Below are 24,111 nucleotides of genomic sequence, written 5' to 3'. Positions count from 1 at the left end.
TCCCTCTGCGTTTCGGGGGGATATGGCTGGGGGCAGGGGTGTCCCTTTTGCGTTCACCGCGGGTGCATCTGCCGGGCCCGGGGCTGTTCGGGCCTGGGCGGAGGCGGGCGCGGGGACGGCCGGGCGCTCCCCCCCGGCGGCGGCGGCGGGGCCCCCTGGAAGGGCGGCGGGGCCGGGGCGGCGGGGCCGGGGCGGCGCTGATTGGGCTGCGGGCGGCCGAGCCGCACCGCCCCCGCCCCGCGGCTCCGCCCGGCCCCCGCCGCCGCAGTGACACTAATGAGCGAGTTCTTCCCACAGGTCTCCTGCCTGGAAGTGCTGACAGATCAAGGCAACAAATTTCAATTACAAGCCCTAATTTGTGTCCGCAGAGCGTTTGTTACCCATGTCAGCCCTGCCTGGCCCATCAGACGGGGCAGAACGTGGAGGAGGAGGAGGAGGAGGGGGAGAGAAGGAACGCATCTGCAGAAAGGAATAGATTTTTTTTTTTTCCACTTAAAAAAATCCCAAAACAATCCCCCCCCCCCCCCAAAAAAAAAAAAAAAAAAGAAAACTTGGCTGATAACTCGGATTTAAAAAGAAAGGCGAGGAAAAGCCCCAGCCCCTTGCCTGCGCGGTCGGGAGGACGGGAGGGCGGCCGGCGCGGCGGGCTGGGCGCGGGTGCCGGTGCCGGCGGCCGCGGGGCGCCTGGATGCGCGGGCTGTAGGGTGGCGGGCATGGCCGACAAGCGGCGGTCCTCGCCAGGCACCACCATGAGCCTCAAGGCTCACGCCTTCTCCGTGGAGGCTCTCATCGGGGCCGAGAAGCAGCAGCAGCAGCAGCAGCCGCCGCCGCCGCCGCGGCAGCCCAAGCGGCGGAAGCTGGGCGGCGAGGACGAGGCGGCGGAGGACGAAGGGGGCAGCGGCTGCTGCACCAAGAACTCCCCCGCCGCTGCCGCCGGCAGGACCTGCGGCGACCTGGACCTGGGCTGCGCCGCCCGCGCCCCCGCCGGTGAGTGCCGCCCCGCGCCCCGCCGCTGCCCGCGGCCCCGCTCCTCGGCTGCGCTCGGGATCCCCGCCGCCACCGGGGCTTCCAATCCCCGTTATCCCTTCTCTCTTTCCACGCCGCGTGGGCACCCACCACCCTTCCCGCTGGCCCGGCGGTGAGGATCCGCGGCGCCCCTCGGCCGCCGGCACGGGGCAGTGGGTGCCGCAGCGCGGTGGAGCGACGGCCGGGGGCTGTCCCGAGCCCTGCTTGCGAGGAGAGCCAAAAGCGCTTATACGACGCATATGTGCATGTGTGCTGCTAGGAGTGCGAATGCAACTATGTACATAATTATGTGTGCATATATATATACACGTATACATACATATATAGATATATATATACGTATATGTGTGTGTATATATATATATAGACACAGACACACACATAGCACGTACATATGTGTGTGTGCTCTGTGTGGAGGGGAGCGCAGTTTCACGCCGCGGGGCAGAAGCCCGTGCACCGCCGGTGTCGCACCCCGGACGGGCAGCCTGCCGCCGCCTCGGCCGGGGCGCGGTGCGGCGCCGGGGGCAGCCCGTCCCTGGCAGCCCGGCCGTGCTGCCGCCGTCCCGGGGCTCGGCTACCCCCTCCCCGCGGCCGAGGCTGCGGCCCGGGCCTGGCGGCTCGGTCGGGGCTGAGGGAGCCCTCGATGGCGAAATCCGCGCCGGCCCGGCCGCTATCGCTTCCTCCGCTCTCTCCGCAGGCGGCTGCGAGGAAAGCTTCCTGGCGGCCTCCCCGCCCGCCTCCCCCGGCGGCTCCCCCAAGGGCTCACGGCCCGGCTCGCCGCTGCCCACGCCGCAGGCGCCGCGGGTGGACCTGCAGGGCGCCGAGCTCTGGAAGCGCTTCCACGAGATCGGCACCGAGATGATCATCACCAAGGCGGGAAGGTAACGGGGCACGGCGGGGCTGCCACCCGTGCGCTCCCGGGGCGGGCGGGCACATCAAAGCGGGCCAAAAGCCGCGAACCCTCCAGATTTACGAGGCAGGTAGATGGCGATAATGTTAGATGGGCACGGGAGCATGTGGTGTTTCGGGTTTCCTGTTCATTAGGGCGAGGTCTGGGAGCGCCGTGCCCTTCTGGGGGGAAGCTTTTCCCCTTTCCAGGGGATACACATGGTAAAAACCTGGGAAGTATAAAAGTATTTGAACTTATTAGAAATTACAAAAACATATTTTATTGAATCCATATGCTACCGTCTGCATTTTCAGAGAGGCTTTATTAATGATTGAAACGCAGTCTTAAACAGCACAAAGCTGCATTTGTCTTAAGAGAGTCCAGTCGGGGAATTTCTGTTTTATCTTACAGGTGCACTGAAATAACAACAAAAACTAGTTAGCCATAGTCAGGCTTTTACCCTCCTGTTCATTCAGAAATGGCGGAGATAGGATTTTTGTTTTTAATAGATTTCTTTTTAATATATATACATATTAGCACAACAGCAAATACTGAGTAAACTAGAATAACTTTGTTTTTTAAAATGCAGAAGAGTATTTTATTAGCTTGTAGTCAGGACGTTTCTTCCTTTTTTCATTTTTTTTTTTCTTCAAGAACGAAGTTTTGTGATAAAAAGCATGCCAAGCAAAGAGCTAAGAGCAGTTTTATGTTAAAACCACCTCATTGGTTAATTAATCCGTTATTCCACAGAAGGATCTAAATCCCGAATGTTTGGGGTTTCGTCGTTTTTTGTTTTATTTTTTTTTAAGAAATTTTCTCGTAGATTCGTTTCTGCTTTCAATAAAGAAGTTTTACTATACCTTTCAAAGACAGAGTAGCTCTCGCACTTCACCTTTAGTAAGTTGCAGACAGGAAGTCCCGTGTCAATAAAGACCATATTGTTGGGTTAGAGCATGGCACATTGGCTTTTATAACTGCATCCTCGCGGTGTTACAATTGTATCACAGTGGATTTAGCTTTCTCATTTGCTGCTACAGCAATGAGACACCATTTTCTGCTGTCACATGAAACTTTAGTAGCACTTTGCCTTTCTGTAAGCCTTGGGCTTCCTGGGTGGAGGTGTTGTTTGCACATCTCCAGGAATACATTTCTTAGTAATATCTCAAATGGGCTTTAAATGTGTGTCCTGCTAAAGTAAAGTCTCAAACCCAAATGATTTACTGTCTAACAATAAAGTTGAAATGATGTGGTAATAGCTGTACTCCCAAAGCGTATCCCCAAACATACAAAGCATTGTTCGAGTAAATGCACTTTAGAAATCTGTTTTGACATATCGAATGGGCCATTTCATGGCTATGTAACTATAATCGTCCAAAAGGACTCTGTAGGCTAAAAGGAAGAACGAGAAAAATCCCACGAAGCGGTTACTTTTCCTAAACAACCATTCCCGAGTCTGTTTCGTATTAAAAATGACCTCTCTCTTTCCAATGTTCAGGCGGATGTTTCCTGCAATGAGAGTGAAGATCTCAGGTTTAGACCCACATCAGCAGTATTATATTGCTATGGATATCGTGCCAGTGGATAACAAAAGATACAGGTATGGTGACTTTTGTGCAAAAAACATAAGATGTAAGCTATAGGGTGCTTGGCTGTTGGAAGAAAATATTAACACAACATAATTTAGCAGAAGATCATATTTAACTCTCCTTAAAGGTTCTTATTTTCATTCCAGTGTATTTTAAAAGACCATATTGTCCCAAGTATGCAAAAGCAACTAAAGTTTGTGCTGAAGCTCTTGATATATTTGCCTCACACTGTGGGCAGATGCTCAGGTTTGGCTTTCAGAGTGCGGTCAGGAAATGTTATCATATTTTATTCCTCTTCCTGTCAGTGGGAATTACTACCTATTAAATATGAAAATGTACTTTTCTTAGTGTCAAATGGTATTAACATTAATTAATAAGATTAATAGCATGGATATCTGATTTAAATACTTATAGGCTATCTTATAAGTAAGTCATGCTTCAAATTTCTTATAATTTAATTTAAAAGCTGTTTATCACTGAGATATTTGGTCACTTATACTAAAAAAGGGTAATGTTTCTAATTACTATTATTTAAAGAATTAATGGCGTTATTGTCTGGAGATTGATGTGAGGAACAAAAGCAGTTGTTCTTTGAACATTTAGGAGTAGAAATTTTGTGCTGAAGCTCTCAGTATTCCGAGGGTAGTTGTGTTTTGAGGGAGCTGGCTGGGCTCTGCAGAAGCCATTGGTCCTGGAGAAATGTTTGGGCCCGCAGCAGTTCCTGTTGGGAGTGGAAGCCGTTTCCAAGGTCTTGCTTTACGGATGCAATCCCATGCTCCAGAGTAGCCAGGGGGGAAGCCTGGCCAGAGCAGCTCAGAGGAGACAGGATCAGGTCTTTACCAATTGCGGGTTTGACTGTTTTAACCTATACTTAGTATAATGCAGAGAAAACCGCTGCAGACTTAATTCTAGAACTAGGAATATTTCAGACCGAGATTAAAAGGTTGGTTCTGCAGGAGTGCTGCCTTGTTTCCTAACCAAATGCTGCCCTGCGTTTTTCCTGTACTTACCTCATTGACTGCTATTTTGTCATTTTCTTGTGTGGTGTGTAAGACCTTTCTAAGGTCTATCATTTTAGATTTAGAGTTTTTCAAAAAGGGACACCAGATACCAGGGCTGGTGATGCCCAGCATATACAATCAGGGCAGTCTTTCCTGTCTCTACCACAGAGGAAAAAAATGCTGCTTTTTCCTTGTACCAGTGCAGTGCATCTCAAATGCAAGTTTTTTTCCTTTTTTTTTTTTTTCCCTTTGTGTTGCATGTGTGCATTTCCTTAATAATCTAAACATAGAATTCCTGAACAATTCATAAATTCATAGAAAAAACAAGGTAATAATTCCAAATTAATTAATATGTTAATACTAAAAATTAAAAGCAGTTATTCTGAGTATGAATTGCTTAAACCTCATTTCATTTAAAATAATTATAGTCATACTGACCTGCACTGTCATCACTGTGTGCTGCATGATGCCCAGATAACTGGAATAACAAGAGTTGTATGAAGAGAGGTATTTTCTTAGTTGGCAAACCTGATTTTTTTTTGTATTTGTGTATTACTAACTAAGCCTTTAAGCTTTCCACTAAATATTAATGTTTTACATGTTTTATTTGATGCCTTTTCTCATTCTCTTCTTTGCTTTTTATTGATGACTGTTATTTCAGCTCTGTCAGTTTGTACAGCTTCACACAGTCTTGCAGATCTTTAAATTTCATAGACATGACAGCAGTCACATGGAGACTAATCTTTAGCTGACAGAGCAGATAGCAAAACAAATGGAAACGAAAAAAAAATACATCTAGGTCTGCATTTCTAGCAAAATTTGACCTTATAAATATTTAGAGCTGTAGCTCAAAATATGTATTTATCACTAAATTTGTATTTATATGTATTTATAACTTTATTTACTTTTTTGAGTGAAAGCATATATTTAGTATAAATCAAGAAATATAAAATAAACTAAAAATTTTACAACAGTAATCTGGGGTGGAGGATTTATCTCCAGGAGAGAATTTCACCACCATTCTAGATCTTAGCTATGCAGCTTGATCTGAATTGTATGGAGCGATACCTGCATTAAATAATTTTGTTTTCTGTTCTGACTATGTTGCTTGTCTTTTTCTAAAAAGGAACTGAATTGTGCAATGATATGCTTTGATAAAGTCTTTATTGTTTTTATTTAAAAACACAGATGAATTACTGGAGTTTTACTGTACTTGAAAAAAATAACTTTCAATTAATGCTTATTAAACTACTTTGTGAAGTGTGTGCCTTCAAAATAGGTTTTCAACCAAAGCAGGCACAATTTTTATTATAAAATCACCTCAGCAGTACTGGTCTATCAAACGAAATGCAGACTGTGTTTTCATTTTTAACCTTCTTGCAATACTATTCAAGCCTATTAAGCTATACTATTATATTAATACTATTAAGCCTATTATGGTCTACAGAAATATCAAGAGCATAGTTTTACATACTTTCATTATTTTTCCCAGTCATAATGTTCTTTTCTTTCAATAGCTTTATTTATAGAGTCCTGTATTAGACTCAGCATGATAAATCTTCCAAATATGGAATTACTATTAAATTTGATAAAAGAAGGACCAGATTCTTCCCTGTTTGCTGATGCCTTTTCAGAGTAGAGCTGTAGCAATCAGTGAACTGACACCAGCTTAAAGCTCATTTTGAAACCTAGGGGTGAGATTGTCACTGATTTTAGTAAGAGTAAGGTCAGATCAGAGCATGGATTTTAACCTGATTTTTGCAGGTGCCAGAACTATGTTTTGGAACACACAAACAAAAAAACCCTTTTATTTATGTAAAATCGAGTCCTTTCATTGTTTTGTTAATTGATGGATATTTGCTGTATGCGTGGGCCCTAATTTATTTACACTGAATGGGTCTAATAAATTGTCTTGGTGCTTGTGGTTAAAGGTATTTGTTTTCTTTTTATAGGTATGTTTATCACAGTTCCAAGTGGATGGTGGCTGGTAATGCTGACTCCCCAGTGCCGCCTCGTGTTTATATTCACCCTGATTCACCCGCCTCGGGGGAGACGTGGATGAGACAAGTGATCAGCTTTGACAAACTGAAGCTTACCAATAACGAGCTGGATGATCAAGGGCATGTGAGTACCTGCTCTTCGGTGGCATGATGTGTAGGCACGTTGCTCAGCCCTGAGAGGCTCTGACATACAGCTTCGGGGTGCCAGAAATAGGCTTGACTTTTCAGAGTTGTTTTGGAACTTCATTCTCCAGATCTAAAATCTGCTTACTTTCTACTCCGATAATTAACTGCTTATTAGAGCCTGCTGTTTTACTCCCACCTCAAATAGAGAACTCCTTTTGCAAAGCAAGACTTTACAAGGCTAAATTGCCTAATACAGAGGGGCAGAGTTGCTCTTAGTATTTCCCACCGAGCATATTCCCATAGTCGCAACTTCAGCTACGATCGAAAAGGACGCTTAAATTCACAAGTGGCTAGGAGAAACACTAATAGTGTGTAATAGCTTCACATGGATAAAAATACACTTAAGTATTTTCTTAACCTAAACATTTGTGTGTAATCCCGTGAGGTGTTAATAATTGCAGTCAAAAACGAACAACATGGGAGCTGGGTTTGCTCCGATGATGATTTATTACATACCTTATGAAGCAAGACCCTTTCACAGCTGAGGCTCATTACTTCTGAAAAAGCTGGCGAAGACGTATGCAGTATGAGTGTTCTGTTTGCAAGTTCTAAATTGTTTAGTTATGACATTATCTAATGTGACAAAATGTGTTATGTTAATATTTCCTTTTCTCTTCAAAACTGTTGAAACATGACAGATGTAAGCCAGTATCATTCCAGCAATCTCTAAAATAGTTTTACTTGACACCTTAAGAAATAATTAAAAAATGAAGATTGTTTTTAGTCAGGGTGAAGTCTTTGGTTTTACAAACCCCTGTAATAAATGGCAAATGTTGGCATCCATTCAGAAGGAGCATGAAGTTCCAAGTGGTAGAGTTCTAAGATGTTAGAGGAAAGCTTTTAGACAGGATGTGGATTCCATTGTCCTTAGTGGAACCCGATTTATTAACCAGGATACTTTCTCCTTAAAGGAAAGGAGTGAAAGAAAATATACCTGGCAGAGAGTGCCACACTTGTCTTTCTGTGTGGTTGTAACTCCGTGACATTGAGCCAGGTGTTTTGCTAATACATAATCTGGGGCTTTTTTCCCCTTTATTTGTGTTTGCAAATGCAGTTAACAGAGGCAAGAAGCACAGGAGCGTGGCTGACCTAGCAAATGCGATAACAAAAATAAAAACTTACATTTGTGCAATAATTTTCATACTTTTATTTTGCTCTTCCTTAAAAGAAATGTGGGGGTATTCACGTCTCTTAAATTAGCAGTGCTTTTCTTAGGATAGTACAAAAGAGATTTTATATTGCTTCATTCCAGAATTACAGATACGGAGTCTTACTTGGCAGTGTCCATTTGAGTTAAGGTTAGAACATGAAGTTCCCTTAGTTTCCCCAGCATTTGTGTATTTGTGACTCCTCTCAAGTGGGAGTTGTTTTCCCTGAATCCTGAGTCTATTGTAAGGGCTCTGAAAGGGAAGCAGATGCAAATGGATGAAATGTTGCTTTTCCAGCTGTGAGCTGGTTTTTGTACTCGGTGGGTGCAGAGGGATGATCTGTGGGTACTGTGGTCCACCTGCACACTTGCAGATGCAAACTTTCCTGTGATAAAAATCTCATCTATGCATAAAATTATGTCAGTGTATTTTTCCAGCCCAGATTCTAGCTTTGCTTTTATTCTGAACTGAAACCTGTGTAGTGTACACAGCACACTGTTATTTGTAATATGGGGAGATATAAATTTTCTGGTCTTTAGTTAAATACTTCAGCTAGGAAATAAGTGAAGCAAAGCTCAAGTACAGTGATTTCGAGACACACTGAACTGATTCAGAGCTATGGCAGTGCCCCTCCTCCCCAAAATGGAAATTTAAGCATTAAAATAAAAGGACAAAAGAAGGATGACTGTAAAATAATTTCATATTTCTCAAATCTGGGAAATTGCAAACATGTCATTCATAATTACCAGAAAAGGCAAAAGCAGAAAGCAGAAAAGTGTCTCTTCCAATGGGTACATTTTTTCTTTTAAAGCTATGGTAGTGTGGAATGCTGCATTGAAAAAGCTATGTAGCCTCTGAATGCCTCTAGCAATAATGGAAAACGAATAATCATATTTTGTGATGAGTATAAAAAAACAATTGTTTCTCATAAGCAGGAAGAAACCATTTTTCTCAGGAGGGTACCAGGGGACAGATGGCGAGTTAGAAGAGCTAGGAGTCAAGGCTGTAGTGTCCCTTCATTATTTGTTCTTGTATCAGAAGTTCTGACTCTCCTACCCTTGTATGGGACATAGGGTATATTTTACATTATTAGAAAGTTGGTATTTTTCCTCTTGTGCGTAGGCAGAGTGCTTCAGAGAAACCTCATGGGTTTCAAGCACTCATCAAGCAGCATTGGGCTTTAGCTGTTGTTCTTTGGGAATGCTTTGCCTGCTTTCTGATTCTGGCAATTTAATCCTTGTTGAAATTGTTCCTTTATGTTTCCTATGTTTGTCAAAGGTGTATTGCAGAGTTTTTGTGTTAAAATCCCAGGGGTAGGTTTCAGTCTTGCAGGTAGGGAGTTTGCATGGTATCAATCTAGAGCCCTTTTACCTATTTGAGAGTATTAACTAAGAATCTCTGAGATATGTGGCCCATGGCCGTAGGAATACAGACAGTATTTGCAAATAGGCACAAGGGTAGAATTCTTACACAGTATTTGTTGTAATACTTATGTTGTATTTTGTTGTGGCAGTAGTTGGTGGCCGCCAGTTCATTCCCCTTGCATCGTGTTGCCCCAGGATTAGCATTCTGTAGGAGATCAGCCATCTCTAAGAGACTCACTGCTCGAGCTCTTTCCAGATTCTGTGCTGCCTGCTGCTGTTTCCATCAGCATTTCAAGTGGAAGTTTGTGACTATGTTCTTTCATAGTGCTGCTCAGCTCAGAGATTTTGAAGTACATATCTACACATAGGACACTCTCTGATACATGGGTTCCACTTGCAGTCTGTGGAGATGGGGCAAAATTTGTACGGACATGTTTTCCTTGTGTGTTTCTGATCTCAAAAGGAGTTCCAGGGTGAATTCCCTGCTTTGGAAATACTGTGTTCTTGTAGAGTCATGAAGACACGTGCTGTGCCTTTTGTGTGTTTCACCAAAGTTGTGCTTCTACGGAAAAATGAACCTGGATTTTGCAGTTGTTACTGAAAAGTGCATGGTCTGGATGCTCTTTGTTAATGCCTCTCATCCCTCTCTCATCTGTGGAGTCTGCATTGTAAAAGCAGTCTCTCCCTGCGGCTGGTTAGAGCTGGCTAATTTCTCTATTTCAATGGAGTTTTTAAACTGAATTTCAGTGGAGGGGAAAAGTCAATATTTTTTATGCTATTTTCCATGCTTTTCAACTGAGTACTTTTTGATGCAGAGGAACATCTTTTAACTTTTAGTGAAAATGAGGCTGTTAGTGTGTTAATTGTTCCTTGGTGGTTGGGGTGGGTTTTTTTCCCCATTCGAAAGTGGGGTGAGGCTGGAAGCAGAGGCGGACTGTAACTCTGCCCAGACTTGGCTCCAAGTAGCGAGCTCTGCTTACAGTCAATGGGCAGTTATATGTTCTTGTCACAATGAAAAGCTGTGAAACATCAGTATTTGCACTTGCAGTTTTCGTCTTAGTACAGAGGGAATCCACGCTCCTCAGCCCTACACACTTCCCTAACTTCAGAGAGCCCGAGTTCCTTTGCTTTGGAGGGAGGATGAAGGAGGATTTTTGGCAAAAGTAGCAACAAGGACTGTGTTGGTAATGGGGAGGTGACTATGTAGTCTTGGCACTGCCAAGTTTCTGGAGAACTGGTGTCTCTCCTGTGAGGGTGTATCTGGCTCTCAGCTGTTCTGGCTGAGATGGTGGTGCCATGGTGGTGCTCATGCTCAGGGTCAGCTCCGAGGCCTCATCGTGGCAGCAGCTCTCAAAAGCCATTGCAAAGGGAATCCCAGCTTTGGGTGTCTGCAGGTGCTCTGGTGGCCTTTGCTCTGCCTCCTGCCTGTGGGCTCCCTTTCTGCTCTCTGATCATGATTTCTTGACAGCTGCTGTTCCCAAAGTATAATTTCACTTTTTGTGAGAGAGGTTTATTCCTGCATGAAGTGTTGTGATCTTGTTCTGTGAGGACTTTGTGGAGAGTTTTTGTAGAGGGCTTTTTGGTGTTGGATTTTAAGGGCATGAAGGGAAGGTTGCCGTTTCTGCAGATAAGCTGTTAGATCCCATTGGTGCTTTTAAATGTGCAAGCACTGTGAAATGAAAAGCCAGAAGCTCCTTTTCCTTAGCTTTTTCTTCACAGTAGCTTCAGGTGATGCTTTAATAACAGAGCTAGACTGTTTTTGGAGTGGATGTTGCATCTCCCTCTCTTCATATGTCCTGTTTTCATATGTCGCTCTTTAATTCATGAGGGCTTCACAGTTATGCATTATTTAGAGTTCAGAGTCCTTCAGATCACTAACAAAGATCACATTGTTAGAACACATGGTACAGCATCAAGAGAAAGAAATTATTGCTATGGATTTGCTAATTGCCAAAACAGCAGGAAATTTCAGTACAGGACAGAGGCCAGACAGGTTGCTCTTAGGAGATGACATGGATCAGTTTAGCTGTAATAGCCACCCAGATAAGCAGTAGGAGGTGTTCATCTCCATGCTGCTTTGATTTCACTTGTTCTGATGTGTGAGCAGAGCTCATTGTAGCTGCCAGGGTTATCATTGATGTGTGGGCCAGCAGTGGTTTGCACCACAGAGCTGATGGGGTCAAGTAATCCGTGTGGGAGAGAGTGTGGCATGCTCAGTGGCACCCAGACAAATGGCAAGGCACAGAATAGCAGTGGATTTGAACTGTGCAACATCCTCTCTTGATCATGTTTTTTCTGTTGCACCAATATCTCCCCTGGTACCGCTGGGTGTTCACAGGAAAACAGGGTGAGGAATGTGCTGTCCTCTCTACGTTTTCATTTTGTAGATCTTTGCTGTTGGAGAACTAAAAGGAATGTTGCAAAAGAGAAAACATTTTTGCACAATTAAAAAAAATCTTGCTCTAGTCAAGATTTCAGAAACTCGAAAAAGACTGCATATAAGAACATCCACAGGGTACTCACAGAGTAAATCAATTGGAGCCTGTGATGTCATTGTCAAAACCTTACTCAAAGGCTGATAAAGCCCCTGATTATCTAGAAACCTGGTTTACCAAACCAAGGCCGTGTAATCTGGCCAGCACCAAGTCTATTAAACTAGCCAAGCTCTAGTTTATCCAAACACATGCAACGTCCTCTATATAATTTGGGGGAATGAACTTCCATGGTGTCTGACATAGGGGCTCTGTTGAGTGCTTGAGCACACGCACATTCTGAGCCTACTGAAGGAGCAGGAAATTAAAAAGCTTCCCCAGGATGTTGATTCCATGGGCCAATAGCCATAGGACTATTTATTTATCGAGTTACTAATGTCTTAAGGCTTCCAACAATAATAATTGAACTTTTTTTTTTTTTTCCTTCTTGAAATCTTCTATTTTCATAGTCGTTAGTTGAAGTGGACTAAAATAGAAGAAAAATTCTGTATTTTAAATCTCCTTTAAAATTGAGGTGCAATACCAAAAGGTATTCATGTGTTTAATTTTATGCAGTATGAGTTCATCCACTTCTCTTTTGTTTTTGATTGAGTTTTTGTGTGCTGGGAGGGTTTTTTAATTGAAATTTGCAGTTTTATAAATTGATAGGTATTAACACTTTAGAGTTCTGGATTTTGTTACTATTTTACCCTTAAGTTTATGCTTCTTCGGAGTGTCAGAGTCTCAGCTAGTGTTCCAATCAAGATTTGTTTCCAGCCTTTGGGATATAAGGAAAAAATTGCTCCAATAGCATATCCCGAAGGTTCCAAAAACAAAAGGCAAATTTCTGCTGCTGTTAATCCTGTTAGGTCAAATACAGACTTCAGTGGAAAAAAGTGACAAAACTTTCATAATTCCAGTGGGACCTGGACTTCACTCCTGATTTTTCTTTTTTCTGGTGGGGTTTTTTTTTTCCCCCCTTTTTTTGAGCCAGTTTCAATTGAGCCAATCTCTGAATTTGGAGCTCCTGAGTCGTAATTTTTAAATGCTTAGGGTTGGCAATAACATAAATGCACAGGGATTAGACTACTGTAACAAGAACCTTCAGAGGTTAAAGAAAACATTTGATTTCCAGTAAGTGGCATGGTAAATACATACCGTAATCTGTTCCAAAATTTTATTAGTCCTGAAACAGCAGGGTGTCCTTTCTAATAAATGTTATCTTTTTCCTTTCACGATTGTGTAGATTATCCTTCACTCTATGCATAAATACCAGCCTCGTGTGCACGTCATCCGAAAAGACTGTGGTGATGATCTGTCCCCTGTCAAGCCCATCCCTTCGGGAGAAGGGGTGAAAGCCTTCTCCTTCCCAGAAACAGTTTTCACTACTGTCACAGCATACCAAAACCAACAGGTAATTTGGGCTTTCTGGTTAGCACTTTACAGGCTTTTCAGAGGAGATGTAAGAGACAGGAGAAAAGCAGATACTATCATTGTATCGCTTATTAAAACGGAATTGTCTAAAGCTGTCTTTTTACAAGTAGCTTTCACTGTTAGTATTGCTGTAGTGCCTGGAGGCTATAGCTGAGCCTTTGGAGATGCTGCATGTAAAAAATCAGTTATATTACAGAGATCACACAGTCTAATTAGCATGCTTAATGGGTGTCTTGATTATAAATACAGCACTGAAGAGCAAGGCAAAGAGCAGTCTAATTTTTAAATGTGTTTCTGTACCTTTAAAGGTAGATACATGTCTGGAGAGAATTTTTAAAGCACTTTTGTTCCTGACTCCAGTCCTTTTAATACTCCCAGGACCTTAACAAAGAAGCTGAGTTCTGAAGAAGGTTTCCAGTTGTTTTTATTAACTGCATTCAGTTTATATTATTAAGGGCAATTTATCTGGGTCCACATGGATTCAAAGTCAAAAGCAACTGCAGGTTGTATCACTCAGCTCTTTCTACCTTCTCATTTAAGTATTAGCATACATTATGACACCATAGCTGCATTTTAATAATTCCATATAAATTATTGCAGCTGTATTTTTTGAAATTACATATGCATTGATAAATTTACAAAGAGAATAACATGGGAGCCGTGTAAATACTGAAATACAAGTATTTGGTTACTTTCCCATTTATTAAAATAAATTACAGTTACTTGGGGTGTGGTGTGTTTTGCTGGGTTTTTTGGTTGGTTTGTTTTTGTTGTTTTTTTTTTTTTATGGAGAATAATAACCTAGAGATAATTACTATTTTCACATTTCCTTCTTGACCAGTTCAAAAATAAAATTTAATTTAAATTGTATTGAAGTTAGACAGTGTAGTCTCTTAGGTGAAGAATGACATTTGACAGGAGTTTTTTTTCTTAGTAATTCCAACTGCCATTTGGCAGCTTTAAATACCTATTAGCTTCTCCTGGGATCTGCAAAATAATGATCAAAAAATTGGCCCTTATTTTTCTATGTTTCAGGACAACCATCTTAAACTATACAAATATGAAGATGTTTCTGCTATTTCTGTCAGGAGAGTTGTTTTCTATGCTACTTATCTGAGTTTATAGGTAATAATTTCTCTAAATCATATTCACAGATAACTCGTCTGAAGATCGATAGGAATCCATTTGCTAAAGGCTTCAGAGATTCAGGCCGTAACAGGTAGGTTTGGGGGAGGAGCTGGCCTTGTTCCTGCTGACAGAATCAGTTTGTGAAGGCTGTTCAAGGTGAACATCTGCACTTACAGACAGTCTAATCTGAGAATTCAGGCTCCTTGAAGGACCACTCTGACTTCCCAGTGATGTTCTCTCTGGTGAGCTCCCATTGCTACTCCTCTGACCCTCTAGGTCGAGAACAGGCTGGCACTCGTACTCAGTACTGACTCATGTACTCGGGTTTCCTTTCAGTGGAAGCAGTGACACTCCATGAAGGCTGGAGTTTGTGCAGTAACCTTATGTTTAGTACACTTGCCTAGGAGGTGGGGGACTTGTGTTCTAGTGTCTTTTTAGTCTAAGGAGTTTTAAATCCACTTCCTAGATGAATATCTTTTCTGACAGGCTATACAGGACCTTGAAATGGGACAGGTTTCCGCCTCTTCTGTTGCGGATGGACTGATTAATTGCTTATTTTATCTTGATCTGTGAATCTTTCAAAATAGCAGTGGGAAATCTGAGCAGTGCAGAGTGGAGATTTGGGCCTTGTCCGGGCTGCCGGTGCCGATGAGGTATTTCATTCAACGACTGTTTAATGCAAGCTACTTAAGCCTGTTTTGAATTGTATGTTAAACCATCTCAGCTAAAAAAAACCCCCAGTATTTTATTGGTGTATAGTATCCATCAATTCCTGTGACTACATTGTGTTTGGTGTCTGCAGCTGCTATATTTATGACCAGGCCTTGCAGAGAAGGGAGCAGATCATGCTGGTCAGAATGATCAGAGAGTTTCTTTTTGATTGTTGCTTTATTGAGCTTCTCTGTTAGCAGAAGCTACAGCATTAAAGCCTATTTTGTGCTTACACCTGACTTACATAAAAACTGAAACTGGACAGCAAATGAGAGTAGTTTTTGGAAAATTAATTCTTACAGAAGGGACGAGGTAAAAACTTACAGGCATTCACTCTGAGTATCTTTTCAGTATGTCGGAGATTTTGTCTTCTAGCAAGAAGTATCTATGTTCTGTGGCCACTGACATAAATAGAGTTTTGCCATCTTTTGTAGCCTTCTAGTTAGAAATTAAGTGGACAGTAACTTCCAAATAAATGCAGTGACTGAGGAAGCAAAACGTGCTGTGTGTATTTTCAAAACAAAAGGGTTGCCATACGTGCCCTGTTTGAAAACTCTCTCACTGTCAGTGTCTCTGCATGCTTGCTGTTTGCAGAACTATAGAACCTCCTAAGAAGTGTGAAACTGTTTGTCTCTGGTTGTCTCTGAAATGTGCAAATTTAGGTGGACTTAGAATTTCTTCCATAATGTTGCATGAAACAAGGGAAGATCCCTTTTAGACAGAAAGGAAGGGATTGTTCAGAAACCAGATTTGAGCAGGTTTTAATGTGATGTGACAGCTCTGGAATTACCTGAGGATGATGTAAGACTATGGCATCTGCAGCCACAAAAATACAGTTATGGGACTGGGTGTATCCAGAGAAGGGTGGTTTTTTTTTTTGGCTGCTGAGAATAGTCTGGTTAAGGCATTAGGAAAAAAGCAGGATATTTTGATAGAAAGTTATTTTTATGGAAATGGATTAAGAAGGCAAGTCCTGAAGGAAGTGTCAGCATCTCTGAAATGCTTCGGAGCAGCCTTTAGATGAGGTCTGAGTGCTTTTACTCTACAAACACACTCGTTACAGAATTGACTCTGAAAACTCTTGTTTGTTGCAATTGACATTGTTTTACTTTATTTGTTGTGAAGTCAATATTGCTGTTTTCTTTTATAGTCTGCATTACTGGATAAATGTGTTTGGTAATTCAGCTCAGAATTTTAATTGTCAAGGAAAATTTCTATTGGTGTACTCAGTGGATTATTATTTTGCTCTGTTACTAAATACTGAAATTAAATGTTTAGTTTCTATTCTCTTCGTTGTTCTAGCTGGTGTGTTTATCATTGAGGCATTTTAGTCTGCAAAAGTTTAAAAAAGTAGTGTAGTATAGTTATAGCAAACTTTTCAATATTGCTTTAATGCAGCTATCTTACTCTGCACTGCTGCATGCAGTAATTCTGTTTAATTAAAAATATGCCCTTCTAGGTCATTCCTGTTCAGTCCCACAGGCTATTTTACAGAAATCAGTAGCTTAACCTTTTAAAAACATTCCCTGTGCATTTGCAAAGTGCAGCAGAATTTATGTGCTGAGAATAGTTTCATTCTTCAGTTGGGCCTAAAGTTTGACCCTATAAAAACTTTTACTCAGGAAAGGACCAGAATTTCTCCCTTTAAATACTTAGGGAAAAACATAACTGTTTTGTTAAATAAACTTGGGCATTTGATAGCGCAAATTAGGGTGGTGATAAAATGTGGAAACTGTTCGAAGGCATCTTGTATAAATTATCGCCTTGGCTGCACTCCTCCAGGAGGTGGCTTTTATCTCCACTTTAACTAGGAATGAAAATTCACCATTACTGCAGAAAATTAAGGCTATCTTTTTAGTCCAGGTTCAGCTAGTAAATGCTTTATAAATGTTTCCTGACAGACATTTGTGTTCCTCCTGGAAGGAGTAGTATCAGAATATGTTGGTTGCTTCAAATTGGGCTATTTGCATAATTCAAGTTCACAAAGTACTGCTGCTCAAAGGCAAGCCACTCGTATTTGGTGTGTGCCTGATGCTGACACTCAACAGGCCTCTGGGGCCCAGCAGTCAAAAATAACACCAAAATTATACCTCTGAGAATATATACCTCTGAGGTACATTATTCATAAATAATTGTCAGAAAACAAATGGGTCTTTACCTTCAGGAAAAGGAGATTCTTCTAAATAGTGACTGCCACCATTGTCTACACAGCTACTTCTGTTTTCTCATTGTTGCAAAAAAATGATCAAAGACTTTTAGTTTCTAAAGGCATTTTGCTTAGCAAAACAATGTTGTTTTATACATGATTTTAGTAGCAAAACAGCTGTGCATCCATGCCTTGTTCATGTTCTAAGTGTGATTTTCCAGCTCATCAGTAATGACTGGGAATCCTGTTTTAATAGAAGTTGTCAGTGGATAACTGTTACTCTAGGAAGAAATAGTGCTTTTTAAAAAATACCATACTAGCAAAACATTTAAAACAATTTTAGCCAAGTCTTCCCACTCAAACAGCCCTCCCAAAAGGCCCAGAATACTGAAATGGAGAGCGAGGCTTGTGGAATTGGAAAAAAATTTGTGTGCTGTCAGCCCAGTGGATGCAGATCTCTGTGGATGGATAGGCTCTTTTCTAAAAGGAAGAACAAACTTGAAAATAATTCTGAAATGTTACTAAATTGTACATGTTTCTGAGGTAGAGTATTCAGAGATGTGTGGCAAAATACAGCTTGATTTCATGACACCGTGATTTCTTCTCTTCTAAATAGAATGGGGCTGGAAGCTCTGGTAGAGTCTTATGCCTTCTGGAGACCTTCACTGAGGACCCTTACATTTGAAGACATACCTGGGATACCCAAACAAGGTAACGAGTGTCTTTGTGTTCTTTCAAAACAAAAATGAAAGGTGAAGCTTTGCCCATCATACCTTACAAAAGCCAAGGTAAGTGTGTCACTCACAAGACAGAAACAACAAACACCGTGCAGCCATCCTCCCTCATCAGAGTTATTTCAGATTAGAAAACTAATGTTAATTCAACCACTGTGGCAATAAATATGTTAGATTGTAAGAAAAATCAGATCTCATGTGGAGGAGAATGACAGTTATTTAAGGACTGAATAACCTATTCCTTAATGTTATGTTCTGGCTAGATACAAAAGAGATCACTTACAGATGACTTCTGTTGTACACATCCATACTGCAGCATAGGAATTGTGTTTTTAAGAAAAAAACAAACTAAAAAAGGAATGAGAGGAAATGTTCTCTTAGGTAATGAGCAAATGGGAGGTAACTTAATTTGTTCTCTTCTTAGAACCCCTTCTTGATTCCTAAAGACCTGAAAATTGTTCAGTAAACGGGCCAACAAACTTCATCTGCACCCTAAAGCTTAAAGAAATGTATCTCCTCTCCATTTTGCTTTTTCCTGCTCCTCACTCTTTGTTGGAAACCCCTTTGTTTCCACTTTACCCATTATGCAGGTAGTGTCATGAATGAGAAAAACATTTAAATGGCCCATTTGTACAGAGAGTGCAATCTCTGTACTCTTTTCTGAGTTCTTTTATTGACAGAGCATGCCAGTGCACATAGAAAACCTCTCAGCCTTTTCCCAGCTGAATCAGACATATTGCTCCCAATTCTTCACATTTTCTGCTAGCAGATTTACAAACATCCAGTCTGCTTTCTTGATAATGAATTGATTGCAAAGTTGTTAGACATCTTCAGAGCAAAAATCCAGAACATAGAGAAATTCAGAGAAATCACTTTCTGTCAGCTTCTTCGTTCACTCCTTTGAGAAATCTTGAGTATCAGTCCCTGATATGGGCGACTAAAAGGAGGTTTTGTGCCAAGTCACAGATACAGTGGATGAGTGTTGGCAGAGTTTTGGGTGTAGCATGGAGGTGAGGGATGGTCTCATCAAAAAGGCCTTTAATGAGAAGTTAGAATGAGACCTGAAATACCTTGTCAGACTGTGTAAGACTGAAAGGCAACTGACAATGCAGTTAATCCATTTAGGAGACCATTTAGGACCAGCTTTATTGGCTGTATGTAGGAGCATTATTTGCTAGCAGGAGAACTGCTGCCATGAACTTCTCACTTAATTTTCTGCTGTTGCCTGAGGTTAAGAAGATTGAGGTTGAAGTTACTGTTGATATTCTGAGGATGGAAACTGGGATCCTTGCAAAATCTTTAGTCATCTATACCTTGGACATATCAACTTTCCAAAAGACCCCATCAGAAATTTCTCCTGGTTGTTAATTCTGAAAGTGCCCATTTTCAGGTAGTGGAGGCATTGATGAAGATGAAAATAAAAATATGTCTTATACCAGGATTTCTGTAACGTGGCAGTGTCTAATGGTGCTTTGTGCTTGTGTGTCCTGTTAACAGAGAAGCAGCAGCAGGCAGTGTTCATTAATAATGTATTTTTCTTTTTGCTATCTCACCTGTTATGATAACCTGTTAACTTATTGACAGCATTTATCTCCTTGCAGCATCAGGATGTTTGATTGTTAATGTGATTCATAAATAAATCTCTTTTGTTAAGTGTCTTCTGCCTAAAAGACTGTAAAAGGCCCCAGATAATTTTCTACTCGGTTTTCAGGAAGATACAATCTTTTAAGAAAAAGAAGTATTTTTGCAGCTGGGAAACTTTCAGTCTTGAGAAAAGGCTTCACCTATAGCAAGCAGTGTGTTTTCAGGAGCAGTCAGCACTGGTATTTGTAATATAAAAAGTTCTGATATCAGTAAATGAACAATTTTCAAACAGTTTGCTGCAAACCTACTCATTTAAGAAATGAAGCAGCTATGTGCAGCCTACACTTTTCCTGAAGTTGTTCTGAATTTTTTGGCTGTTTTCAGTAATTTTTGTTTGAAGTCAGAAGTGGTTTTTTATTCTGAAGTTTTGTTCTGAAGGTTCCCAACTTCAGAACTTTCCTGAAGCTGTTATCTGTGAGAGCCTCTGAGCTAAGGAGCTGGCTCCTCAGCTGGTGCTCTGACAGTGACAGTCAGGCACAGAACTCTTGAAACACATTCCAGACTATAGCAAGAGCATAGACAAGCCAAAAGTCATAATTTTGAAGAGGGCTTCCTGTGATGTGGTACTCACTTGGCTACATCTTAGCTGCCGTGCAGTTTTCTTCCATGTCATGTAAGAAGCAGTTAACCTTTAGGAGCTCTAAGTACTAAGTGATGGTTGTAAAAACATAAAACGTGTTGTAAAAACATAACTTCATTTCTCTTCCTTGGTCAATTGTTTCTTTAAAAACACGCATGTGGTTTACTAACGCATTCTCCTGCACACGTATGTAAAAGTTTTTAATTAGTTTAAGCTGGATTTCATCTTAACAGTTACTGTAAAAGACAAAGGTCTTGATCTTTCACCTACGAAGTGGACTTCTCCCAATGGGCTTCTTACACTGTAATATTCTTTTCCAGGAAATGCAGGTTCCTCTACTTTACTTCAGGGATCTGGCAGTGGAGTGCCATCTACCCACCCTCACCTGTTACCGGGTTCCCCTTGCTCATCTCCAGCCTTCCACCTCAGTCCCAACACTAGCCAGCTGTGTACCCTTGCTCCAGCTGACTACACAGCTTGTGCCCGCTCAGGCTTGGCCCTGAACAGATACAGCACTTCCTTGGCTGAGACCTACAACCGGCTCACAAACCAGACCAGTGAGACCTTTGCACCCCCAAGGACTCCCTCCTATGTCGGTGTGTCAAGCAGCACAACTGTGAATATGTCTATGAGTGGCAATGATGGGGATGCATTCAGCTGCCCACAGACTGGCTTATCCATGCAGATTTCAGGGATGTCTCCACAGCTCCAGTACATCATGCCTTCCCCATCCAGCAATGCCTTTACCACTAACCAAACCCACCAAGGCTCCTACAACACGTTTAGACTGCACAGTCCCTGTGCGCTCTATGGATATAACTTTTCCACATCCCCTAAACTGGCTGCCAGTCCTGAGAAAATCGTTTCTTCCCAAGGAAGTTTCTTGGGGTCCTCGCCAAGTGGAACCATGACGGATCGGCAGATGTTGCCCCCCGTGGAAGGAGTGCACTTACTTAGCAGTGGGGGGCAGCAGAATTTCTTTGACTCTAGGACCCTAGGAAGCTTGACACTCTCGTCTTCTCAAGTGTCTGCACATATGGTTTGATGAAGCCTTTAAGTAAAAGTACAGTATGTTTGGTGTCTACAATGTATTTCTTTTGGAATATGAAAGGACACTTGATGTAGCTTGTAAAGTGTGTGTATATATAATATGAGAGGAAGTTTCACTGAAATTTTGACTTGCTTGTGGCCAGATTATTCTCCTATTTTGACTTACACGGAGTTTGCTGCAGTGCAGATTGCTTTAGTTTTCTGGTATAATACACTTAGTTGTATAACACGTTGGGACATATGCAACAAATTAAGTAAGACTTCCTCCCCTTTCCCCCTCCTCTGTTCTAACCCCTTTAAAGAATGAAGTGACACTTGGAGTATTAAACAACACAGAAAAGCCCACTTACATTTCCTATAGTACTAGTGAGTTTCTTTAAAAACATTCATACAATAAGCTGATGCACCAAAGGCATTTTACAAGTTTATTCTCTGTTACAAGGGATACAAAGGGTATTTGGACTTCTTAGTGTTAAGCATCAAGCATCCAGCCTAAACTAGAAGTTTAGCTAATGGATTATTTACAAGGTGAACAGAAAGATTAGTTTGCCTTCTCATGATACGCTGTTTTTATCTTATCAACGGCACAGCATTCTCACTAGGATTTGCTTTATTCAGCATTAGTCTAGATTTATGATTATATATTTGAAGACAAATAATGCATATTCAAATTGTGGTGGTAGGAATAATTAAAACCAAGAGCACTAGAAGCAGCATTCCCTTGTATGAAATGAATGTTGGGGTGCTTAATTTTTGTCAAATGTAGGGCTTGATGCATTTTTTCCTCCATAAATATTGCCTATAAGACATTTACTGGACAGTAGGATATTCTAATGTATCTTTGTTTTTGTATTTTTACTTTTTTAAGGGAAAGTGCAGTTTGATTTAGGAAAAAAAAGTGAGCAGGATGATAAATTCCATTATTGGTTTTAGCTGTTTCGCGTGTGTTACGTGTTTTGAGTTTGTTTTTTTTCTTTCGTGTTTGCTTTTTCTTTTTTTTTGAAGGCAAAAGCTTCTGCATCGTCAATATTTAAAAAATACATCACCTGTATCAATTAGGCAGATGACTCAGTTTGCCCCAAAGTGTTTCTGGAAGCAGAACATTGTCATAGCTGCCTTCCTGTTGCTCTGGTTTTGTCCTGCAATTGGAGCGGTTTCCTCCATTCACACCTCTGATTTCTAAATGGCACTTGTAAGAATGTAGATTATCATTTGCTCCTGACCAGACTTCTCTAGAATGACAAGGACACAGGGACACACTTATCATGGTAAAATTTCTGCCCTCTTCTGCTCCTGCACAGCTCAAGTGTTTATCAGTCCTTCTGCAAAAGCTGCCTCTCAGCTGTCCATCTGTCAGAGCTGAACCGCAGAGGCTGTGAAACAAATTTCAGTGCTTGAGAGAAAAGATCATCTCCAACAGTATGCTAATCCTCATTTATATTGTGTAGGTGATGTAAAGGCAGTCTAAAGCGGGTACAGATGTAGTTGCTTCCCCAGTTGGCATTGAAGGAAATTAATGTCTTTCAGGTTAATATCTGTTGGATTTTTTTGGGTGAATTTTCATGTTTCTCAACTGTTTCTATATATTTTCAGGCAAATAGTGGGCTTACCCACTCTCACTTCAAAAACAACTCATTTCAGCTAATATTTCTTCAGTGGGATGGAGATAATACATGCAGTAACATCCCTCTTGCTACCTCCACTTATCTGGGAATAAAATTAATAGAGATAAATAAAATTTATTTCTATTAGTTATGCATTTGTTTCTGTTAAAGATACATATAAAGTTCTCATTCAAAGTTAGAAAGAGAAGAGGATGCAATTGAGGTGATGTGGGCTTGCTTCTTTGCTGTCTTAAACATTCTAATTGACCTTTCTGAGTAAACCTAAGTCCACTCAGTCCCTATCCAATTCTTTTTCTTCTGAAAAATGTGATAATAGCACTTCTCTTCCTCTGAGGAAAGGGTGACAGTACATTGAAGATGAAGATCATCTTTACATTTGCTGTGCTGTGTACGGTATGCTACCGAGGAATGGCGGGGTAGTGTTCATATATGAGGGTAACAAAGAGCATTTATGTACTTTGGCTCTGTGGCTGGTCTTGGCACTGCAGTATCCTTTGAGGCAAACTTCCTAGAAAAGACCTGCAGTGCTAACAAACACTATTCAGACTCATGCAAATGGTTTGTGAAATGGTTCTAAGGCGTGTAGAAAATGGGAAGAATTTTCAGCTATGCAAATTGCCATAGCTCTATTGGTTTAAATTAAGAAGTAACTTTTGTATAGTTATTTCTGCTCTAGCCAAAACTTCGAAATTTTGCAGTTGGAAAAAGATTTTAAGTGGAAAGATGGTACTTGAAAAAGCATAAGCAGCCATATCAGCTTAAGAGCTGTGACTCGGTAGAAATGTGGAAGAGCTAAATCATGCATGTTCCTATAAGGAGAAAAAAAAAAAAAAAGGGTTGTGCATGGATGCTCATGGAGGTGCACCTGTCAATGTGGTATCATGTACTTTATTGTCTGGGAATTTTTTAGAACTGGTCTCTTACTTTTCCTCAAATTGTTCTTATCGTATAACCACACAGTATTGTTTTATTTGTTCCTTAAAATTTGAATCATATTGTAAATACTGGTTTGTCATAGTGAAAAGACTGACTTTTTATCAATACAGTAAATGCTATATATGCATTATATCTATAATTATATATCTGTACTTTACAAAAATGCCACAGAAAATATATTAAAGTGTGTATTCAAACACTTTTTACTACATTTGGAAAACTGAGAGGCTTGGGCCTATTTTTTTCATTACAGCTTCAACAAGACCAAACACAGTGACTCGAAGGTAAGCTCTGAATTTCATAGACTAAGCACAACAAGCTCTGACAAGTCCACATTTCTTTAACCACCTGCAGTTGAACCTCTCTCGTTATTTCTGTGCAAAAGAATCGTCCCAACAGATGCTGTGTATAAGGAGATACTCAGCTGAAAGCAGAGCTGTGAGGATTTTATA

General features: G+C 41.1%; 1 protein-coding gene across 2 annotated transcripts; it reads left to right on the top strand.

The window, feature by feature from the left end:
• The first annotated feature begins 308 nt into the window (after positions 1-308).
• On the top strand, positions 309-23,879 carry TBX18 (T-box transcription factor 18). 2 transcript variants are annotated; one of them, XM_086876471.1, is made up of 9 exons: positions 614-952; positions 1,588-1,653; positions 1,692-1,907; positions 3,411-3,512; positions 6,455-6,626; positions 12,918-13,085; positions 14,260-14,324; positions 17,707-17,801; positions 20,369-23,873. In XM_086876471.1, the coding sequence occupies exons 1-9, from the start codon at positions 714-716 to the stop codon at positions 21,091-21,093; spliced, it is 1,848 nt and encodes a 615-aa protein (XP_086732597.1). In that variant the 5' UTR covers positions 614-713; the 3' UTR covers positions 21,094-23,873. The 2 variants fall into 2 exon arrangements, with proteins under 2 accessions (XP_086732596.1, XP_086732597.1); XM_086876470.1 differs by lacking the exon at positions 1,588-1,653 and having other exon boundaries at positions 309-987; positions 1,724-1,907; positions 20,369-23,879.
• The last annotated feature ends 232 nt before the right edge of the window (positions 23,880-24,111 follow it).

The sequence above is a fragment of the Cyanistes caeruleus genome, chromosome 2 (assembly GCF_971803275.1).
Source record: "Cyanistes caeruleus chromosome 2, bCyaCae1.hap1.1, whole genome shotgun sequence".
Taxonomy (NCBI): Eukaryota; Metazoa; Chordata; class Aves; order Passeriformes; family Paridae; genus Cyanistes; species Cyanistes caeruleus.
This window is presented reverse-complemented; position numbering and strand designations above follow the sequence as displayed.